Raw genomic sequence first — 16,048 nt, 5'->3', positions numbered from 1 at the left:
AACACATTGCCGGGCCCGGTAATCAAACCTGGGATGTTCTGTTTTCCAGGTGGCCTGTCTACCCATTCAGCCACCCAAAACAAACAGCCTCATGTGATTTACAAAATCAAATAGGAACTCTAGCCTTGGATAGTACATGTCAAAATAATATACAGTAGTCACAAGTTCAACACAAGTTCAAGACATAACATACAGAGGCGTCAGGGGGGGACAGTATTATGTACAACTATAAAATAGAGCACCGAAGTCCTGACGTCACTTTCAGTAGAGGGCACCAACACACAGGTTTATAGGTTTTTTATTTGTATTGAAATCTCCATAGGGCGATTTTATGTCGCTTCATATAAGAACTGTGTTTGAAAAATAAACCGATCACCCCGGCCTTTTCACTCATATGGATATGAAGCATCGACTGAAGGTGGAAATGTACAAATATACCCAAAGAGTAACAAAATAAGCGTTAGAAACGAGCCAAACAACCCAGAGACTACATTTCCGGGTAGGCTGCTTCTGCCCGCAGCCCGTCGCACAACAGAAACTGAACGTTAATTACGTTTATTTTTATTTTTATTTTATTGATATATAATGTATCGTGGTTAGTACGAGTCGAGTCACCACCAGCTGAGCTTACGTCAACGAGGAATCTCAGGAACGCAATATGTTGACAGCTGGGCGTGACGTATATGCTCAGCGACATTGCATTCATATGTAGTTTCAAGGCTTTTGCGGTCACATTAATTCCATTTTCTCTAGAAACTGGCTGTATCAAATATGAATGGACATCATTAACGACGCACAGCCACTCCCCTGACAGAAACGCCGGGGTGGTCGGTTTATTTTTCAAACACAGTTCTTATATGAAGCGACATAAAATCGCCCTATGGAGATTTCAATACAAATAAAAAACCTATAAACCTGTGTGTTGGTGCCCTCTACTGAAAGTGACGTCAGACTTCGGTGCTCTATTGGTCTGTTCATGTTGAGAATGATGATGTTAATGATGATGATGACAGTGTGGAAACCTCTATTGCCGCCTCATTCATTCCCTGTTTAAAGAAGCTCCCATGAGTCTTGAGTCTGTGCAATCTGCAAAGTGACACAAAAAGAATAATAAGTACAAAAACAAAGTTTAGATCCTATTTCCATTCCAGGCTGTGCAATGTCCACACAGCTTCGCTCACCTCTCTAGACGCCTGCTGTTTTGATCCTCTTTGGATTTTACAAAGATCACAGCATCATCGCCTTGAAGTAGTCTGGCCAGATCTGTTTCTTGAGCTCGGAAAATAAGCCTATAGGGGAAAAAAACCCAGAAAAACAAACAGATTGTTAATTAATTTAAACACATTATTATTGATAAGAAAATATTAGAAGGAAAATATGCCTTGGTTGGTTTTGTTATTTTATCTATCCTGCTCCCTTTGTGCATTCTTTAAATCAATTTCCTTCCGTTTTACTACGATACAACTAATCTGTATATAAGATAAACTAGCTGAAGCTAAACTAAATTGAGAGGGAGAGATCCTTACTTGGCCTGCGTCTCCCCGACTTTGATGCGTATCCTGCGGATCTGCAGCTCATGTCCATTCAGGAAAGAGAAGATAGAATCACTCTCCCACTTCAGCTTCACCCTCAGCAGCTCTCCGATGTCACCGTCAGTGGTGAGGAGGAAGGAAACTGTGGTGTTGGTGTTCAGGTTGGGCCTGAGGACAGCACAGTTACAATGGGACATACTGTAAAATCATATCAGTTACTGTTAGACACAAACAGTAAATGCACCTGCATGGTATATCAATTAAATCGGAATAATAAAACCATGGCATATTAGATAAGATAAGATAAGATCTTTATTGTCACTGTATTAGATAAGCACAATCAGTATAAGTTTAGCATCCTTACAGTATCATGGCGATATCTTCCTTTTCTCCATGGGTTCCATATAGGGACACGAGGATAGGCTGCTGAATGAGGTTCAGGTCCTGTTGTCCAAAGAAATGGACCTTAATCTGGTAGTGAAAAACTGGAGAAACACAATGTTCTCTTTAGGTTACATTTAGAGACACATATGAATGACTTCAGGAGTCGAGTCAAGTCATGTGTGGCCATTCAACCTTATGGCGAATGCCTAACAACGCCGATTTGCATGCCCAACAACACTGCGGAAAAAATCTGATCTTATAATTACAACGCATTGTGTTGTTCAAACTTAAATCAGTGCCACACCTTTAAAGGAGCATTCAGTGATTTGGGTGATTTGGAAAACCACCCAGTCCGCCCCGGTAACAAAATGTGCACATGCACGCTCTACAGTGGGGGGAAGTGCAACAGGCCAACAGCATGTGCACCAAGGCCCGCCCCCACTCGATCATGATTGGAGGAAGGCCCCTCTCATCCTGATTGGATGAAGGCTTTGCCACCCGCCACCAAAACTGAAACTAGGGTTTTTTGACCCCAGGGGCTCACTGGGGACAGGGAGGAACTCCTTATATGGTCAGCACACTCTATAGTAGGGAGGATTATCCAGAAAAAAATAAGTGATATTTGAATTAAGTCAAATCACTGAATATACCTTTAAATGGCGTCCTCCCTCCAGTCTTGAGATACATCTTACTGCTCCGGATGGTTCGCACCTTGTTGACACCGTAGCCTACGTTGTTGCAGCGGTTCTTGCGGCAGCTCAGACACAAGCCCCTGTTGAAGGCATCTTGGGAGTTGCAGCGATAAGCCATACTCGCCTGCTCACGGTTCACCAGAGAGTCAATGAACAGGTGCACAGAGCGCTCGTGGGCGCACTTTAGAATCTGATCAAAATCTGTTAAGACACACACACACGCACAGGCACAGGCACAGGCACAGGCACACACACACACACACACACACACACACACACACACACACACACACACACACACACACACACACACACACACACACACACACACACACTATCATGAGTTCATGACACAAATTTAAATGTCATAGTGTTAACTGTTCAGCCATGTACAGCAGGGTTTTTGCTGCCACCTATGAAGCTTACATTAAAACGATCTATACAATTATGTTAATGCCTGCTATATGTTATTGACTATCAAAACGGCTTAACACTTAAATGCATGCAGCTTGTCTGGATCAGCAACAAATCCTAAGTATACTATTTAACATTCATTAAACTGGTCCTGACTAATCCTCTGCAATGACTGCAGCTCTATTGGGGTCACTGCCGAACCTATAACCATACAGTGAACATGAAAGACGTACTGTTGATGCCGAACTGCCGAATCATGTCTATGGCATAGCGAAATGTACAGCCAGGTTGTTCATAGCCTCCATTGGGGTAGATGTCTACATGGCCCACAGGTCTCTGTATTCCAATGCTTAAGTCCGGGCTTCCTTTGGTGTTTGTGTGGAGAACGTCCACAAAGTTGGCATCATCAGGAGACAGCCTGCGCAACTCGTCTGCATACTCGAAATTAGGTCCAGCAGGATCCATGCCTGGTGGAGAGGAGAGAGATATAAGGACAAAAGGTTCCATTTGATTGTTTTCAAGAAAGGTCCCTGTGGGAAAATTGCCATTGGTACATAAAGTTGCAACAGAATACATATCAATGCATATCAATGTTGTAGTGAATACAAAAGTGAATCAAACAACATATGTCAAACGTAAATGAAAATGTCACCTAGTGAAACTGAGGGGTTGTACAGTAACTGACATATATAATAGATACAAACAGTAAACACAGAACACGTGTACTATGTCCAGGTCAGACTGGAGCTCTGACAGGCATAATACCAACATGTGGGGTTACTAATCTCTTTGCAATGCAGTGTTTCCATGTTTTGTTATGCAAGGGAAAGTTGTGTTTGTGTGGGTAGGGGGCTCACACCTGTTATTCTGTTAACTTTGTGGTTGGTAAGGTTCCCTGCGACTCCTGCCACATGGGCCCCCAGGCTATATCCCAGTATATGAAGTTTTGAAAGGTCATATTTCAGGTCAGTCTGCAAAATAAAAGCAAGAATTACAATAACTTTTAAAAATCGATGGGCCCAAAAGGGTTTATCTTGGTAACCTTGGTGAAAAGATGAGTGGACAGTTTTCCAGACACTGTCTGTACACAATATGCACGAAGGATTAGCATAGGTGCAAAGGTAGGACACAAGACAAACAACAGTGAACTATACAAATAAAATTGTACAGTAGTTACATTACATTCAATCCATATACTGGTTGAATGCTTGACTGTGTGTTATTTCTTGATAACAGACCACTCTGCTCTATAACAGACCGCTGACTAATCAAAGGCTCGGAGCACCTGGCTGCGGTGCTGCGCTGCTTGGATTTTATGCTGTACAGAAAATGACGGCCATGTAAACTAACACACAATGTCATTGAACTAAACAACATGCTTTCAAGAATGTTTTTGAAAACATTTGAAGCGAGAAACAGACGACACAGTACCCGAAAATGTATTCCATTTGATCAACACTCACTTCCTTGTTCCGAGGCGACTCGGGGCCAATTGGAATACTTTCATTACCGTAAGCAAGGAAATACTTAGTTTTTGAGTGGTGTAAACCACTCCAACAACTGGCTTTGTACCCGTGTCTGTTCGTACCAAAAAAAGCGATGTACCCGTGTCTGTTCGTACCAAAAAAATCACACCTGTGTGAACTGAGTGGTGTAAGGTCTTATATAGACTGATCAGCTGTGGTCTGACGTAATGTCGGACATAATGAAATCACACCCGGTTGAACTGGGTGACCGTAGCAACCATGCTCATTTTTTGAGCACAGACAGACAGACAGACAGACAGACTAACAAAGCCAGTTGTAGGAGTGGTTTACACCACTCAAAAAGCTATGTACCCGTGATCAGAGCCTGATCAGCTCTGATCTGACGTAATGAAATCACACCCGGATGTGATTTCACAACTGGCTTTTTTTGTGCAGAAAAAATGAGCATGGTTGCTACGGTCATCCAGTTCACCCGGGTGTGATTTAATTACGTCAGAAATTATTTTGAACATAGCAACCATGCTCATTTTTTTCTGCACACAAAAGCCAGTTGTAGGAGTGGTTTACACCACTCAAAAATGAGCACGGTTGCTATGGTTAGTATGTGACGTCACTGGATGACGTGTTCTATATAAGACCTTACACCACTCAGTTCACACGGGTGTGATTTTTTGTGTATTAAGTAGCCATGTAATAATAAGTGGGATAATGTATGGCTGGTGGGCATTGTTTATAGATAAATCACCTTCAGGGTGATTAACCACGTGATTTATCTATCAATAATGACCACCCAGCCATACATTATCCCTTACCTATCCTACTGTGGTATATGCACTTTGTTGGTCACATCATGGTAAGACTCTCACCTCTAGCCAGTCAATCAGCTTGGCTACATCTTTGCCGGCCAGCTTGGTGTTCTCTGCTGAGTTGTGATAGTGAAGTTGGGCTCGTTCCAGCCAGTCCACCACTATAACATTGGCACTAGGCTCCCTTTCAAACAGGGCAGCAACAAGCTTATGGATCCAGCCTTCTAATAACCCTGCCAACTAGATTAGAACAAGAAATTGATGTTACCAAGGACATTTAGACTGGGAATTAAATATATATATATATTGTAGGCTATTTAAAGGGTATACAAATATATTCTGGCTTTATAGCTTTAGTTTTTTAGTTTTTTAAATACATTCAATTTGTTTAAGTGTCGGCAGCTTAAGCTTGAAATACTAGGGAAGGCTACTTACCGACCAGCCATGGATGATTGCAAATGTAGTTGCTGTCGTGTTAAATCCGCACAGAGAGGCGGTCTCCTGCCTCCCGGGTACAAGGTAACACAGGTCCTCTTCTGGTTCCTCTGCACTGCGCACTGAGAACTTTGTTTCAATGTAGTCATCGACCGCCTCAGCAGTAGTATTACCTATGACTGAGAGAGATGAGAGATCACTGAGTCAATCAACGCACGGCCTTAAAGCATGCCGAGATTGCCTTCCGAAATAATTATTTATTATTTGGACTAGCTATCTTTAGGCAACTTTAGCCAAATTGTAGACGTTTAAACCGACCTAAAGTTTGTTGCACTAGTTCAGTAACATAGCCTACATTGGTAGTCTATCATCAGCAAATTACTACACACAATCGCATTACAGTGACAGTTTACTGTTCATAAAATGTTAGTAGCTAGTGGGGCATGCAGACAGACCCATGCTACTGTGAAAATTAGCTATAGGCTATTTGAAGTGACAGAACGACAACTTACTCTGATAAGTAGTTTCGGTGGTGTCGAAGACAGGTTCACATGATACAATCCCAATTATGAAAAACCAGGTAGGCCAAAGCACTTTCCCCTGCATAGTAGCCTAGGCTACAGTAACCGTTATCTATTTGGAGAACTTTAATGAAGGAAAGAATGTTGTCCACGAAAAATCCAACGTTATTGCCACTAGAAATATATTTTGTGAAATGTTATCACCACGTTTGTTGTATGTTGTTTATGAATTAAAAAATGAATGGCCCTCCATTTATAGCGAAGCTGGCGCGACACGCAACTTTTTACCATTGGTTTAAAAAGGGGAAACGGGGCGTGGCCACTGTCCAACCTTCCCAAACTGGGACAATGTCAACATATCACGTTGGTGTTGTGTACCACCACAGACTCAGAGGGGGCCACACCTGTTGAACTTGAACTATGTTCTATTGTAACTATTTGCAGGTCCAGTTTGCATCATGTCCTGCAGTGTGTAGGCTGGCACAGACTCCTATACTGACTAGTGACTACTGTCCTACAAACATGTGATTGGTCTGACTGATGACAGACAGTCAGACAGACAGACCTCATGTTTTTGTTTTTTTTATTTCCCCCATGCTGCAATATCTCTAATAAAGGGGAGGCGTCCTCCCGTGGCATGGAATGAGTTTTAACAGACATCTTAGACATGTTAGAGATTGTACAATGTCTCACATGACACAGCCATTGCATTTTTGCCTCGTCCAGTTTCCTGGAACTGTGGAACATCATCATTTTCACGCCAGATTTTTTTTAGGGTTGAATGTTAGCCAATGAAACCAAAGGTTCACCACCCTCCCACAACACACACACACACACACACACACACACACACACACACACACACACACACACACACACACACACACACACACACACACACACACACACACACACACACACACACACACGCTCACTGACACACATAAATCAGAAGTGTGGCTTCCAAGCAAATGTTCACGTTTCTGACCAGAGAATGCCTTTGATGTTGCACAGTAAATTTGTCTGTGTTAATTTACTATTTTGCTGTGTCCATGCATAAACAGAAAGGTGTGTAGGGGTATGTCTGCATATATCTCCTCCAGAGACATGACTAATACAGTTACTACATATACAGTACAGTGCATACAGGTTTATCTTGTTTTCACTGGTGAAGGACTGAAAACCCTGTTTAAAGTAGCTAACACTTATACAATAAGTCACATAATATATACCATCCCTTGTACTGAACAGTAATCTATAATCCTTTCTTTCCCTGCATACTGTAGTATGTTGCCCCAAAAGGTGACTTGTTTTTGTATGTATAAACCAAAATTGCACAATGGCAAAAGAATGTTCTAATGTGTTCTAATATCTTTAACACATTTCCCAAATGTATACAGCTATTCGTCTGTGATAGGGCTTAAGCTGTTTGTGTGTGTGTGTGTGTGTGTGTGTGTGTGTGTGTGTGTGTGTGTGTGTGTGTGTGTGTGTGTGTGTGTGTGTGTGTGTGTGTGTGTGTGTGTGTGTGTGTGTGTGTGCGTGCGCGCTGTGCGTGTGCGCGTGCGTGCGCGCACGTTGTTCAACGTGTGCGCAAGTTGTTCCTTCCTCAGTTAACGTGAAACAGGAATTTCTGAGCATACTTATTTACACGCACCTCGACAGATGGGTGCAGGGCCAACGAAGCAGTCATGGAAGGAGGTATAGGCACACCATTCTTTTGGTACTGACCTGACGAAGATCCATTTGGATCGAAACATTATCGTTTTTTTCAATAAAGTAATCCTTTACCAAAAGAATGGTGTGCAGGCCCTACCTGCACCTACCTCCTTCCAAACAGGCATTTCTGACCATGTGCAAACCATATGAGCCCGTGCCAGCTAATCCAAGCTATTACATTGCTAGAAAGCCTGTGCTGGAATGTACAGTATACTATAGGCTCAGGGGTGAGAATGGAGGTTGTGTGGATGGGTGGTTTTGGGTGGACAAATTATTACACAATAAAACACCCACGCTAATAATATGTTTTATACACATTCTCACACAGATTTGTAGCCCCAAAGCTAAAAGCTCAGACTGTGCGAAATCTCCATCTCCTGCAGCAAAGTTTCTGTAGAATTCCAGAGATTCTTAGATTATAGTCCATACATAGGCCTATTAACTCTAAATGAGGCATTAGGAACCCTCAGGCAAAAGATTGGAGAATTATGAGACGAACAAGAAATGATTACACCCTGTCCCTATTGGGCATTTTCAATATGTGCTGGTGTCTTTCCTTATGTATCCTACAGTCAACTACCAATCCCTTAGTCGATTAGTCAATGTTTTTTTTATTCATGATTCAATTTAGAGATTGGCCTAATTTGTTATATTAATTAACAAATATATTTATTAAATAGGTTATATTATATATCATGATTTATCGGGAGAAACCAAGCAAGTATGTTAAATCAGACATTAAACTTCTGTGTGGAGTTTGCATGTTCTCCATGTGTACCCTCACAAAAAACATGCAGTAATTCCTCTAAACTACCTCCCCGGGCGCCTGATGGAGGGGAAAGGAACTGGTCAGGATTAACATGTTCCTTCCACGTGATACGTCTGGCCTGTCAGGTGATAAGAAGCAGCTTGGACTCCTCATGCATAGAAGTAAGTATGAGGCCAGTCCGCTGCCCCCCAGGTTGGCAGAGGAATTACATTCCTCTGCCATTCCTAATACATTAGATAATTGACACTGGGTGAAAAAATGGGTTGCAAAATTGTGGGATTTTGATAAAAAACTGAATAGATATAGAAGACGTATTTGACAGTTGCAGAAACATAATTGCCTTCCTTGATGCCTTAACGAGCGTCAACGAGCTGGACACAAACACACACACACACACACACCCCTCTCCTCTGCAGTAAAGTGACTGGAGTTTCATTTCTCTCCAAAAGCCCTTGAATATGATGAAATATGTCAACTATAGACAATCCTATTCGATTCTAGTCATCTATGAAAATCCTTAGTTGGGGACAGCCCTACATAAAAGTGCTTTACAGGGCAAAAAAGAGAGAAAAACACAGATGTATAGCATTAAAACAAGCCAAAAAAACCATTAACATTAGCAAAGAGCATATAAAAACAAATCAGGCAATCATGTCAAACAATAACAAATTACCAAAATAAATAATAATTATTATATATTTTTCCTTTTCAGTTCCAATTCAAAACCTAAGCTCGGTTCTGATATGACTTGGAGGGTTTGAGCTGGCACCTGGTTGAGCTGTGACCTGGTGAGGCTGTGCCTGTGGCTACAGGATGGGGTGATCGTGATGTGTAGTGGCCGCGTTGTTATGTATCCCACGGTTCCCACCGCAGTTCTAAGAAAGCCCTGCTGTGATTACAACTACTATACTGTGTGTGAGCAGTGAGCACCTCTTTCAGAGAACCGAGGTAACAAAAATAAGTTAAGTAACCTTCATTCGCATGTGTCGACTTGCCCCATAAGCACAAGACAACTTGTCCCAGTCAGAGTGACATGCGTGACATTTCTGGCTATACCACAAGTTACCACAAATATTAGAAGTGAACATACTAAAAAAATACAAAAAAATGTTTAAACTGTTCTCATCTGCATGTCAAGAGATAAATGTCTCAGAACAGTGAGCTGCACATCTGTTAATGTTTTGAGTGGTGCAACCACTCCAAGGAACAGCAATGTCCCTATGTCCATCCCTATGTCTGTATGTCCGTATGTTTAGAGTACCAACAGGGGGAGCTGTTGCACCACTCACTTCAGACAGGTCTGATTTTTTATTTAACTCCCTCTGGTTTTCGAGATAGACGGCCTAGATAGAACTTACATAATTATGACTATTGTATCAATGAGTACCACAGACGAATAACAGTCTAAGTCCACACTATTGATCCATAATATATAAATGATAGATAAGGGTTCAGGACAACAAGGCCTTTTCGTGGAGGGGTCAGTCTGAAATTTGGACTTAGACTGTTTTTCGTCTGTGGTACTCGTTGATGCATGGAGTACAATGGAAGATTGCAGATGGTGCACATAAGGAAAGACACCATGCACTTCATTGTTTTCAGAGCAAATTGTACAAATTAAAATCACTTTGCTCACTGGAAGTGGAATAATTATTCAGGAATTGGTCTTGGTGACACATGGTGTAGGAACATAATACTATTTTTGTAATGTAATGGACACAGATGGTTCATACCTCACATTTAAATCAATGGGACTGCACAGGACAATACAATAGATACTGTATGTGTAGACCACACATAATATTACCATGCAGGTAGGCCAATATACAGAATGGCTTTGTTGTTGTACAGAGAGTCCACATGCGGTCCTGTAGCGCCCTCTGCAGTAAAGAGAAAGCTGCTCAAATTCACAGATTGTAGTTTTGTACTGACTGATTACTGCAAATAATAGTATTTTCTTTTGCATTAAATTAACCAATTATCAATCTGCCAGTCAGTCACTGTTTTGGCCAGGTATTTGTATTTTGGGCAAATAGTCACAATGCTATACACCAAAGGGTAGATGAGTCAATCGATATATATTCATTATTGAAAATGTTAATTGTCGATGTCCTTCAGATTATAGCTTGCTTAAACACACTGAGCAGGTTTTAAATTGTTCCACTATTTCCTAATCACTTCAATTGCCAGATACTTCACCACTACACTTTGCAATCAATGCAAAGTTTGTCACGGTGTCCCAGTCATTTGAGCCCCTAGAACGAACAGCTTTACCTTCCTTCCTTCCATCCCCCCCATTGCCCAGTTTGGGAAGTTTATAATAAACTGTCCTCCATCAACTGTCATAAATCCCCTGGCCCAGACATGATCCCCCCCAAAATATTAAAAGAGTTTGCATGTGAGATCAGTATTCCTCTTTGTGACATCATCAACAGTTCATTTGATGAAGGGGTCGTTCCTAGACAATGGAAAGAGGCTACTGTTGTCCCTATACCAAAATCGTCCCCATGCAACATAGATGAATTGAGACCGATCTCATTAACAGCTCAACTCTCAAAAATATGTGAACATTTTGCTGGGAACTGGATTCTTAACGACATCACGCCAAACCTAGACCCCATGCAGTTTGGCAGCCGACAGAACCGTTCCACAACACACAATCTAGTCAGTTTAATGGACTTTGTTTATAGGTCCAGTGATGTTGCTGGCTCATCAGTGTGCACAGTAATTACAACAGACTTTGCCAAGGCCTTCGATGCTGTAGACCACACAGTGGCTGTGCAGTGTCTCCTTGATTTAGGAGTGAGACCAGGTCTGATTCCATGGATTTGCAGCTTCATGACTGATCGGCAACAAAAAGTGCGCTACCAAGGACACCTGTCTGATTGGGAATAGGGAACCGTATTAGGGCCTATAATCTTCCTAGCACTGATCAACAGCGCCCTCCGGGATGGAACACACCACTGGAAATATGTGGATGATATGACCATGGCTCAGTCGTGGAAGCCCAAGGTTCCCTGCACCCTCCAAAAGACCCTGAATGGTCTGGACATCTGGGTAAACGAGCACAAAATGAAACTGAATCCAAGAAAATGCAAAGTCATACATGTCACTGGCATGAGACATAAACCGGCCCTCCCAACACTCTCCATTGACCAAAACATACTAGAAGTGTGTGACTCAGTAAAGGTTCTGGGGGTCACCATTCAAGCGAACTTGAAATGGGACAGCCAGGTAGACCATATGTTGACCTCAGCCAATAGATCAAGGTCCAAGACCTTGAATTGGTTTCAATCTACACAGGCTACGTGCGCCCGGTGCTGGAATATGGCACAGTTCCTTGACTGCCAGCCAGACTAAAAGTCTGGAAAGAGTCCAAAAACGGGCTTGCAGAATCATTCTTGGCCGGAGGTACTCGGGATACACAGGAGCTCTCCGCACCCTCACATTGTGCACCCTAGCAGAGAGGCGCACCCACCTATGCCTTCACTTCGCCAGGTAGCTGTTCAAATCTAACTTCAGGAACTGGCTACCTCCCCTCAGAAAAGAGATCTCTGGACGTCAAACTAGAAATGGAGACGACCTGGACACCCCATCATGCAGAACTGAGAGATACAGAAAATCACCAATCCCATACATGTGTGGACTTTTAAATTATAGTGGATTTTAGATTTGAGTTTTACACCATTTGGATTTTTAGATAGGCTATTGCATTTTAGATTTGAAGTTTTATATTTGTGATCGGCAAAATAATTCAGTGTTTTTAATGGCACCTGTCTTTTAAAACCTGTGATCATGCTGAAAAGTTGAATAAACAAACATAAACACTACACGGAGTGCAGTGTCCGGTCTTGAGTCGGTCAGATACACCTTTTGTGGCGGTTGTCCAGAACCGCCACAAAAGGCTCTGGTCAGGCTCTGCCAGTGGACCTAATGAGCCTAAGTCACCACATCTGTGCAATGTCCAGGCTCTGCCAGAGTAATTGATTGCCATGGCAGCCTTATTCCCCACACCTACCATTTGATTACTTGTCGTGGTCAGTCCATTTCAGTTTGCACTCTTCAGACATTCTCCACACAGGAGAAGGACGTCTACACACAGGTTAAAACGGGTACTATGTATATAACGGGTATTGCATACTAGGATGGGGTATCGTTCCCAAGTAGGCCGGTGCCCAGCAGGCACAGGTCTAGTCTTACAATAAATGTACCGAATCTCTCTGTGTGTGTACGTACGTCTGTAATCCCCGAAACTCGAGAACCGTTTGCCCCACCGTCTTCAAATTCGACACACGCATTCCACACCACCACAGGGAGTTCAGTGTTGCGCTCCACCTCAGAAATCTATCTCGCAGGGGTCTAGCCTTGAAAAAGGGATAGACTTCTCAGCAGATACAAAGGATAAGTCTCTCCGACCTACTTACTTATTTAGTAATAGTTTGTATTAGTTCATTTTTTATTATTATAATTATTATTATCATCCTCATTGGGGATGCAAAAATCTTTAATTGTCTGGATAAAGTAGTTACCAGTATGTACACGTGTCTGTGTACATGTAGGCTAATATTGTATCCATACTGTATATTGTAAACATTTGTTGTTGTATGAAACAGGTTGCTCACGTTAAAATATCCCTAAGTCACCACAAGAGAGCACTCTTTCCTTTAATTTTGTGTCTTTGAAGGTTTGCAAATTCTTGACTCATGCTCTGTGGTACAAGAGAGTAAATCATTTAGATTACTCAAACAGAAATAAAACTAGTAGTAAAGTATTAGAAAAGAAGCACAATTAAAAAATAAAAGTCATAACAATTCTTTCCACCTCTGATTGACCTATTACTATTATTGTATTTTAACTCCCAGGTAGAAGAGAGGTCGCACAGCGAAAAAGGCCTTCATCAGGGTATGATGATTGATACCCTGCAACCTCTCTTCTCTGTCCAAGTTTATCTCCCGTGGTCAGCACCTCCCTAGTGTGTGGCGTGTGCTCCTACCTCTTTGTTTGTTTTAACTCCCAGGTAGTAGTCATAATAATAAGTACATCTGGGTAGGAACTGAACAACAGTTGCACAAACATTATGTGTGAACAAAAGAAGATTAATGACATAATACAGGATTATATATATAAATGCACCAATAATAATAATAGTAATCCACATAACTCAAGAACTGTTCAAATTCGACTTCAAATTCGCCCCCCTGACGTCACGTCTGCATAGACTTCAGGCCAGGGCATGCCTGACAAAGAACTCCATATATGGGCATAAAAGGGACACAGACATAATATCTGGGTGGGGCATTAATTTCAAACTTGCATCGTTCCAAGTAGGCCAGTGCCCAATGGGCACCACTGTATAGAGCTCAAATGGGCACCGCTCTAGCATCTATAAATGCACCCAGTCTACGTAGGTACGTGTGTGCGTCTGTAATCCAAGTAACTCAAAAACTTTCGCCCCACCGACTTCAAATTTGACACACACGTTTCACACCACCACAGGGAGTGCAGTGCCCGGTATCGAGTCCGTCGGATAGCCGGTTGCCCAGAAACAGCACAAAAGACTCTGTCCGGGCTCTGGACCTGATCTCCCCTATATCTCCATATGGAGCTGGCCTATTCTGACATCAGAATGATTGTTCTGACATGTGCATAGACTCCATATTTGGGCATGCCTGACAAAGAACTCCATATATGGGCATAAAAGGGACACAGACATAACTAGAACTGCACTTTGTCGAGTGCCTACTGTGTGCGCAAGCAGAGCGCGCAAGTACTGTCGACCGCTACAAACTTTCTGTTATTGTAGGCCATCTTCCTATTAGATTCTATTATATTTAAGTATCTTCTTTGGGTTTATCTGTTATTTTCATTTTAAACAATTTAAAAACATTGACTGGTTACGTAATTAATAACAACCAATTACGGTCATTTTATGCGTATGCCGTGGCTGCGTATGACGTAATGATGATATGTACCAATGCCAGGGAATAACTGGCTCTCGATGGTGACGTAATAATGATATGTTGCAGTGTCGGGTGGATTAAAGGTAATGCCCCTATGTTTACATGTATGTAATCTGAAACCAATGCCATATCAAGCACAAATTAATCATTACGTCATACGCAGCCACGGACATACGCATCGGTGCACCGGACAAACAACATTACTTGCACGCTCTGCTTGCGCAAGTAAGTTGATTAGCAGTATACTGTGGTTACTTGGGTCGTTTATGCGTATGCCGTGGCTGCGTATGACGTGATGAAGATATGTACCAATGCCAGGGTATAACTGGCTCTCAATGGTGACGTAATAAAGATATGTTTCAGTGTCGGGTGGATTAAAGGAAATGCCCCTATGTATATATGTATATGTAATTTGTAAGTTGATTAGCAGTATACTGTGGTTACTTGGGTCGTTTGATGCGTATGTCCCGTAACAGCATATGACGTGATGAAGATATGTACCAATGCTCTAGTTTAGAAAACTAGACGTGTGCCTGTCGGGTACCGGCCTACTTGGGAATGATGCAAGTTGGGAACAATGAAAATGGGGAATATATACCCCACCTAGCTAGTATGCAATACCTGCTATATCCATTGTCATAGCACCCGCTTTAACTGTCTATGTACGTACACACACAGAGACGTGGTGCATGCATTTATTGTAAGATGTATTGTGTGAGTAAGTGATAGAGTATCACTAACCTAAGGACAGGCAGTGAACTGTGGTGTAATTTCTTAAAGAATCATGGTCCTCTGGAGTCTGGACCTACAGTGATTCAGGCGTGTGTAAGGATGTCTGGATCTGACTCTTTAGCTGAGAAGAGTCTTTCGACATTAGCACAAGACACACTAGTGTAGACGCCACCGGCCTCAGCAGCACGGCCGAAAAACCCAACACATTCACATTCAAGTGAATGTGCTTGAGTGTTTTCAAGCTACACTCTGTCTGCGGTCTACAGTGGTATTCATTGACAACAACTTCCAGAATGTTGTAGGATGTCTTTGTTTAACACAGCTCGCCTCTGGTTTTGCTTACACTGTCTGCATGGTCCAGACAGCGCTTGTGATGGATGGGATGGTTTCAGAGAGGACATGCAGTGGAGCTGTGAAGTCTACCACGGTGGTTCTCAAAATGGGGTCCGGGGACCCCCAGGGGTCCTTGAGGGGGTTCCAGGAGGTTCCCAGCAAAAGTAGTTAATATAGCATCAAAGGTTGGTTTAACCACTTTAACCTATTGGCTATACAGCCAATCTGCAAGCACCTCGCAATGTGACATGTGAGCTTGTAGATCTG

General features: G+C 42.3%; 1 protein-coding gene across 1 annotated transcript; it reads right to left on the bottom strand.

Annotated features, from left to right (window-relative positions):
- Window positions 1-6,482, bottom strand: LOC306943200 (lipoprotein lipase-like). The gene is made up of 11 exons (XM_079529403.1): window positions 6,263-6,482; window positions 5,751-5,929; window positions 5,376-5,555; window positions 3,882-3,993; window positions 3,256-3,489; window positions 2,567-2,809; window positions 1,897-2,017; window positions 1,527-1,700; window positions 1,182-1,289; window positions 969-1,086; window positions 1-237 (listed from the first exon to the last, which is right to left on the bottom strand). Exons 1-10 carry the CDS (start codon window positions 6,354-6,356, stop codon window positions 975-977), a joined length of 1,557 nt encoding a protein of 518 aa, XP_079385529.1. The 5' UTR covers window positions 6,357-6,482; the 3' UTR covers window positions 1-237; window positions 969-974.
- Window positions 6,483-16,048: the final 9,566 nt, after the last annotated feature.

The sequence above is a fragment of the Electrona antarctica genome (assembly GCF_951216825.1).
Source record: "Electrona antarctica genome assembly, chromosome: 19".
In the NCBI taxonomy this organism is placed as follows: domain Eukaryota; kingdom Metazoa; phylum Chordata; class Actinopteri; order Myctophiformes; family Myctophidae; genus Electrona; species Electrona antarctica.
This window is presented reverse-complemented; position numbering and strand designations above follow the sequence as displayed.

Coding starts and splice junctions, on each gene's coding strand:
- LOC306943200 (XM_079529403.1), bottom strand. CDS start 6,356: ATGCAGGGGAAAGTGCTTTGGCCTACCTGGTTTTTCATAATTGGGATT. Junction 5,930..6,262: donor CACCGAAACTACTTATCAGA/GTAAGTTGTCGT, acceptor CATCTCTCTCAG/TCATAGGTAATACTACTGCT. Junction 2,810..3,255: donor TCGGCAGTTCGGCATCAACA/GTACGTCTTTCA, acceptor GTGTCTTAACAG/ATTTTGATCAGATTCTAAAG.